Here is an 8,281-nt window from a genome sequence, read left to right on the forward strand (position 1 = left end):
GCGAACTTTATATCCATGGAAAGGTGGCGAGAAGCCCTAAGCTTCTAGCAACATACCCCAGCCCGAAACATTCTCGAATAAAACTCAAAGCCCATAAATGACCAGAACGCCCCTAGCATTGGCTTCTGAAAATCCCTAAATGAATATTTTAGAACAGGGCGTTACAAGCAAATATACTAATGAGTAAAATGCCAGATTTCTACATAAAAATTAGGGTATGTTCGTAATCTGTTCCCCTTCCCCCTTCCCCCTTCCCCCTTGCCCCTTCCCCTTTAACCTCCATATTTTTCAAAAGTATGTCACATGCAGATAGACTAATTTCTTAGCTTTAAAATTAGTATTTGCACACCTCTATCCGATTTTTTCTGCAATTTATGGCGAATTTTACAAAACTGTCTCGCATAACAGTTTAATCAGGACCAGTCTGGGTAAACGGTTGTTTTTACCCTATCTATCTTTGTATTATATGTCTTGCAACATAAGGATAATGATAATGAGGAAAGCATGTTACCCGTGAATGAAAATGAGCTCATGAAAAATAGAATAGTTTCCAACTCAAATATAACAAAATTTCGCTTTTGTACTATCATACCGATATGGATATATAAATAATCATATGAATCAAGTACATTATGCATAAGTTGAAATGCCACAATTTGTCATAAGCCAATGCTACTTTTCATGGTCAACCCGACAAGCAAATCTCTAAAATTCCCGATTGGAATGCTCTCTATTATGGCGTCTCTCAAATCTATCTCATATATGTTCTTGTACAATTTTCTTATATTCTTCATATCATTCTCACTTTGACTCATGATTATACGTTCCAAGGTGCTCTCATCCTTAGTTTTTCCTTTCATGCTTGCTTCTAGTGCCTGAAATTAAAGTAAACAACTTAAAAAAACCATAAATATAAAAGATACTAGTTAAGATCATTTGTTGTTATATGTTATTTCATTAGATATTATATATCGAATAAACCAAGGAATCAGGATTACTTGAAGAACTATAAAGTCGTGAATCTAATCTTCATTATATTATTATACAATTCTTTAATTCCACATTTTAATGTGATATAAGTTAATTTAATATAATTCCACCTTTGCATAATATTTTGGAGAATTTTTTAAGAATTTCACCACAAATCGTAGGGCCTCTTCAAACTCGCCATGATATTTATTTTTGAAATGCTGCAATAAAAAACAAATTAATTATTCACCATCTTCAAATCAATTTATATAGTAACACAAATTATCATGTGAAATAGTAGTCAAATGTTTGACCTTTGTATAGGAATGACCATAAATATGCTTATATATTGAAAAAGTGAGTTTGAGTTGTGGAATGCTTCTTTTACTTAGAATTTCAAGCACAACTCCCTCATCAATCTTGAACCCTCCACTTGTTGCTTCTCCTGTTTGAAATAGTCTTTGGGCGTCACACTTGCCAATGTGTACACTAACATCTGCACTATGAGCCTTTTGTGATGCACTCAACGCCATTAAAATCTACCAAAAAAAAAAAAAAAAAACTTTTAATCAACCATTTCCCATATGGGTTTGTGTACTCTTATGTATAAAGAGTTGTATTATATTGATATATATATATAAGTATTCATTCAGAGTACAAATACTCACGCACAAGAAAGAAATATCAAGTTTTGGGTCTGGGATGGGTTTGTATGCTATGTGCGAAAAGTTGTGCATTTCACAAAGTACAATCATCTCTGTGCAAAGTACAACAATCGATGCACAAGTCAAGAAAGGTTACCTTTTGGTAAGAATGTGGGGGTTCAATACTCATAATGTCTTGATCCAAATGCCTTCTGAATTTACTTTGATAAGCTTGTTGAATGAGGAAAAAATGGCTTGATTTCCTACCGACATAAATCTCAATGAGAGCCTTGTAGTTGACACAACCCCTTTCTTTAAAGATTGCATTTTTAGCTACGATAGCATCGCGTTCATGTAGATTAATCATCGACAATGACAAGATTGTGCATGTTTTTGATGCCCCACAATCAATCTTGTTATGTAGATGATCTAATAAATCTTCACCATACATCTCCATGTACTTATCTCGGATCTTTTGGCATTCATGTTGAGTTGATAGACCCGTGAAGACCCGAACCAAGAGGCTAAAATTTCCCAAATTGCCATGAATTTGCTTGCAAATATCTTCAATTGAGCTTTGGGTTATTGGTTCTTCCATGGCTGGTTTAAGGTTCAATTCAATGTATGTGGTGTATATATATAGGAAAAGCATTACTTGGAAGGCAAGTTGTGTACTTTTTTCTTTTTATTTTTCATGGAGTCATGGTCCACTAGAATAAACGGCTACTTTTTTCTTTATATTTTTCTTGAGAAAGTTGTGTACTTTTCCCATGAGAAAGTTGCTCTATTCCAAGTGTGGTCAACTATGATTAGTAGAACACGAGTTGCTGAATTTGATTATGTTTTGTATACGTTGCATATTTTATTTGGTTAATCTTCAAATAAATTTGTTTAACAAATAGGGAATAGTATATGCTAATTCAAAGTTATATTTTTGTTATACCAAAAATCAAACTTCCGAAATTATAATATTTTATAGACCAATACAACAAAAAATGAATAATGTGATTTTTTAAAAGTTGAAGTGCCTATTTACCTACGCATTGTCATTTTTACTATAAATATTTTTATTTTAATGTTCTACTTGATTACTAAAAAAAAGTTTGTCTTTTATTTTCTTTTTTCCATTGTGTAGAGACCAAGTGTAGGGTGGCAAGTGATATGTGAGTGTACTTTCGTATTCTTATGCAAAAGTGCATCAAGAAGCTTTTGTATTCTAGCGATTTAATGGATTTTCTTGTAGGCAATGAGTATGAAATTGACTAACCTCATCATAACTTATAAAATTTACTAAGTAGTCGGAATTTGTTAACTTAACTTAGAGATTTAACTTTATATATTATGTTTATGTATTATTAAATAAATTATACAAAATACATTGCGCATTATCAAATAAATTATATACAAAATACATAAATAAATCAAAAGGAGTTAAAGACATGTAAATCAAAACTAGATCAAGAAAATGTTAGGTATGAAGTATGAATGTTTGTAATCCTCAAAGGACAGAATAAAGGTACCTTTAGTTGAGAAAAGTGAGATGATGTGTACATGGAAATGAAATAACATACACAGTTAAAAGTTGAATAATTATTTTCTAATCAAACGTGTAAACTGCAACCCTAATGATCATTTCTTTTTAAACTTTTAAAACATTACTGGTATAATGTATTTAATATTAAATATAAGAAGCATGGCACGGGTCCCACATGAGACACACTACGTCTCATCATTTTACGTGCACATGGATGACAAAACCTTCTTTTTCTTGTGTTTATTATGATCTTAGTTTAGTTTTTGAGTGTCGAGTTCTAAGATAAACCCACATTGAACGAACTTTGATCGGTTTTTGCCAAATTAAAAACCGTACCATCGATTTTTATATCATTAATTTCAGTTTGTTATGGTTTATTCAATTTCTTTTTATCGATTCAAATTTTGCTTACAACTAGATAATATCTTGAGCAAATTAAATGTTTGGTTACCCAATACCCAAATTTGCACAATAAGTCTCAATACTGACATCATAATGATATTAGATCAAACAAGATAATTTTATGATCATTATGTTTGGTTAGACTATATGAATGGAATAAATTTTTTATATTATATGTATATAGAATATGTAAATTTAACAGACATCTATTTATAAATAAATTAAAAAAAAATCAAAACATTCTTTTTTGGATCCAAATAAAAAAAGTGCAAACCACTCTAATCATGACAGGTGTCCTCCTGCTTCTTCTAAAGAATCTATCCCACATTTCACCATATTAGGTAGCAACTCATGTATCGAATGAAGATCACCCACAAAGTGAAAAGCATACATCAACACTGTATAAACCCTAACATCAGAGATCACACCATTGTTAATCATCATCCTGAAAAAACCCTTTGCTTCATATGTCAAACATCTTTTACACAACCTATTAATCACACCACTGTAATCCCTAACACTCACTTCAAACCCCATTTCCACCATTTCAGAGAACACCACCATTGCTTGATGCACATCACCCTTTACACAATGTGCTTTAATAAGAATCGTATAAGCAGCCTTCTTTAATTCAACATTATGCTCCTTTAAATACAAGAATAACTTATCAACATCATGTAAATCACCATACACACATAACCCATTCATAAGAATGTTATATGTAACTGCATCAGGCTTAAGATTATGTGACATCATTTTATCATGTAACTCAAACGCCTTTTCAATTTCTCGAGCTTTACAGAAAGATTGAATCAGAATGTTGTCTCAAACTTCATCAGGAAAAATCCCATGTGAGAACATATGATTAATCTGTAACAGAGATTCTTGAAGCTTTTTTTGTTTACAAAGACTTTTTATGATTACAGTGTATGTGACATGAGTTGGTTCTACACCATTACTTTCCATTTCCTTCTTCATATCAAACACTTTTTTGCATATTTCCTTCTTCACAAAAAAAAGTTCATAAGAGTAGTGTATGTTACAGGATTAGGTACTAATCCATGATCCTCGATGTTATGAAATGACCTCATTACCCCTATTAAATCTCTAGCTTTACAGAATCCATATATCAAAGAATTAAACGTGACAACAGTGGGATCGATTCCTCTCTCTGTTATTTGATCAAACAATTGTATACTCTCATGATTCATACCGAGTTTTGCATACTTATTGATCATAATATTGTAAAGAACAATATCTTGAATATCATCACCACTAGTTAACATATCAAAGTGCTTTCTTGTTTCAAAGAGTGATCCTCTACTACAAAAGCCCAATAAAACAGCTCTATGAGTGAAAACATTAGGAAAGATTCTATTGTTGCACATTTCCATGTATACGTGAATTGCTTTTTGAATCTCCCCTTGTTTGCAAAAACCATGAATGATGATAGAATACATAACATCAGGTTTTAAACCCTCTATTTCCATCTCATAAAGCAAACATAAAGCTTCATCAACACGCGCAATCTTACATAAACTACTAACTAAAACACTATATGAGATAAAGTTTACTTGATACCCATAAGAAACCATTTCATTTTTCAAGTTCATGCTTTCATCAACTTTTCCTTCTTGACAATTCCCACATATGAGTAATGTATATATGATACTATTAGGGTTCAACCCTTTTGATAGTGTTTCTTGAATCATCTTTGATGCCCCATTTATCTTACCAAGAACATGAAAACCTTTAGCAAGTGTGTTGTATGTTACTGAATCAGGGTTGACTCCATGTTTGACCATGTCATTAGTCAACTTCAATGCATCTTGAAGAGAACCCGCGATACATAGTCCATTGATAAGAATATTGTAACTGTATGCATCGGGTTTTACTCCAAATTTCAACATCAAACAGAAAATCGATTGAGCAATATCTCCAAATCCCATTTTGGAGAAACTTGACATGACTGTGTTAAATGAAGCAACATGAGGTGGGGAATCTTTGACATGAAGAAGGGCTATGGCTTCTTGCATTAAGGATTGCTTACATAAACCATCTACAAGGATGGAATTTGTTTGTTTGGTTTCTTGGATTCCAGTCTCTTTGATGTCATTGTACACATCCCACATGCTTTGAGAGTGTCTTAGGTTGTGTAATAAGCTGTTGTAGGTTAATATTGAAGGTTGAATGTTGAAATCTTTCATTTTGGCTATAATGCAAAGGGCATCATGAACCATGTTGGATCTAGAGTAAGCAAATGCAAGCATGTCCCAAACAATTGCATTTGATTTCCAATTCTTGAATTCAACTGAAAGAAGCTCACAAAGTGAAGGCCCAGAACTAGAGCCTATCAGAAGAAACAATAAACATGCATGTTGATTTCCATTTATAAGGATGTAAACTAACAAGCTTTCTTATGATCTAATAATATATAAAATTCCATAATTTCGAATTCCAAAGTGATTTCTAACTATTTTTATGTACAGAGCAATAGAGAAACTTCAAAAAAAATACCTTCATCTTAAAGCATTTGCATGAAGTTAGAACGCAGCAACTTAAGCCTCCGTTGACTAGCCAACACATGAGCAATAACGAGCTGAGAAACTCTCGAATGCTTAAATCCATACTCATTCTTCAATAATTCAAACAACTCCACAACAGAATCTGGGTCGTCCTTTCGCAAGTGATCTATAATTTCATCAACCTGAGTGGAATTCAGGTCATAAACAAGGGGTTTAAACCAATGTTTCACACCGAGTGATTTGACACCAGAGCTACCCAATACTTTAAACAGGGAGATGATACCGAAAGGAAAGGAACCGTTTGCAGCTGGGGAAGTGGTTGAAGGTTCTAGTTCAAGGGATTCCGCAGATAATAATGATGAACATTTAGTTAAAATGAGGGTTGAAGGACTTAACCAAGGAAAAGGAAGATGAAAAAGCGATTGACATTGATGTCCAATACGATTGAGAATGAATCGATTGTGGTTCAGTCGAAAGGGGGTAGTTCTGGCGCCAATTGCATCATAGGCACCGACAATCTGCGAATGAATCAACAAAGAATAGGTGCTGTTTGGTTCAAATAAATAGAAAGATTATTGTTACAGAACAGCATGGTTTTCAATGACATTGGTTTCACATATAAATAAACATTGATATTCACATATTCAATTTTCGTATATATGGATTACACAGCAAAAAAACGGGTCAATTCGATTTTGACGACTAGATGAGATGAAGAGTCGATCCGATTTTGACGAACAGGAGAAGTGAGATGATAAGTTTTTTAAGAAGACTAAACTAATGGTTGGTTTGCTGAAAATTCACTTTGGACCAGTAAAAGTTTTTATTTGCTAGTTTGATCTAATTACTTTAAACTTTTTTTAATGATGATTTTACTGTTGTTTTTTGTTTTTTTAGTTTTATTTATTTAAATATTTTTATGATTAAAAAGAAAATAAAAAAAATACTTCTCTCTCTCTCTCTCTCTCTCTCTCTCTCTCTCTCTCTCTCTCTCTCTCTCTCTCTCTCTCTCTCTCTCTCTCTCTCTCTCTCTCTCTCTCTCTCTCTCCTGTTAATATCTTCTTGGCCTGGTTTTCACATACATATGCTGCCGGAAAATCAGATCAGTTAGAAACCTTCTGTCGGAGTCGCCATCGTCATGTCGGAGTCGCCACCCTCTCGTCTCTGTCCCCCCACTTTTGTTTTCATCAACAGAAACCCTAACTATGGTTTTTTGTTTACATATATGTGGTTCATGGTTCATCAGACCCACCTTATCGTCGGCCACTGGTTGTTAGAACTTGGTATGTCTTCTCCGATAACTGTGACAAGATCAAGCTGACGACCACAAAACTTAGATGTTCAGACCTCGCTGGCCAAAAGTGCTAGACCTTTCCGATCTCAGTTCTTTCGTCGTCGGTTCTTTACAGGTAGCAGTGAAGAGCTCAAGGTGACGAAGGCTTTCAAATCAGAGGGTTTTTAGATGGGTTTTTTTGAGATCGAAGGGTTTTCAAATAGGTTCACAAGCGGTGTCGATGTTCACAAGTGCAGATCTAGAAATCTTTCTCATCGGAAATTACCGATGAACACGGTCGAAGGCTGCGACGGATTTGACGAAGGGTTACAGTGATCTTAAACGACTTGAGAAAAGGGTTATGACTCCCTCCAAAATGACCGCCATTTATTCATCTTTGTCTTTACAGATCTAATATGCATGAGTTACGGTGGAGATGAAGGAAGACATAGATCTATATCGACAGTGGTTTCGTTGGTTTCCCACAGAAATGGTAGCAGTGACGGTGGTTTCCAATTATTCTTTTCAGATATGAGGTTTTCAAGGAGATGGTGGTAGTGGTGTTGAGTTGCGGTAGTCGTATAGGCTAGATGTGTTGACCCGTGGTGGTGGTGGTGACGTTCATCATTTCCGGTGGTGGCGTTTATCTTTTTCAGCGGTAGTGTTCCGACTTTCCGGTGTTCTCTAAAGAGAGAGAGAGAGAGTGAGAGAGAGAGAGATTGCATATTTTATTTACTTATTTTATTTCTTTACAAAAAATTATAAAAGTAAAATAGAAAAGACAAATTTTTTTATTTTTCTTGTAAACAGAAAAATATTTAAATCAATAAAAAACTAAAAAAGATAAAAGTAAGGGTAAAATCGTTATTATGAAAAAGTTTAAAGCAAATTGGACCAAACCCGCAACAAAATGAAAACTTTGGACCTGTGGTGC

General features: G+C 33.8%; 1 protein-coding gene and 1 pseudogene across 2 annotated transcripts; both read right to left on the bottom strand.

Moving 5' to 3' along the window:
* Positions 1–532: 532 nt before the first annotated feature.
* LOC145033448 (uncharacterized) lies at positions 533–2,211 on the bottom strand. The gene is made up of 4 exons (XM_078982059.1): positions 1,771–2,211; positions 1,284–1,508; positions 1,101–1,190; positions 533–875 (listed from the first exon to the last, which is right to left on the bottom strand). The coding sequence occupies exons 1-4, from the start codon at positions 2,209–2,211 to the stop codon at positions 660–662; spliced, it is 972 nt and encodes a 323-aa protein (XP_078838185.1). The 3' UTR covers positions 533–659.
* Positions 2,212–3,697: 1,486 nt separating this feature from the next.
* Positions 3,698–6,643, bottom strand: LOC145035248 (uncharacterized; annotated as a pseudogene). Its single transcript, XR_013678334.1, has 2 exons — positions 6,067–6,643; positions 3,698–5,899 (listed from the first exon to the last, which is right to left on the bottom strand). The product of XR_013678334.1 is annotated as an uncharacterized LOC145035248 (transcript).
* Positions 6,644–8,281: the final 1,638 nt, after the last annotated feature.

Source organism: Lactuca saligna, chromosome 3 (genome assembly GCF_052625555.1).
Source record: "Lactuca saligna cultivar CGN05327 chromosome 3, ASM5262555v1, whole genome shotgun sequence".
Lineage (NCBI taxonomy): Eukaryota > Viridiplantae > Streptophyta > Magnoliopsida > Asterales > Asteraceae > Lactuca > Lactuca saligna.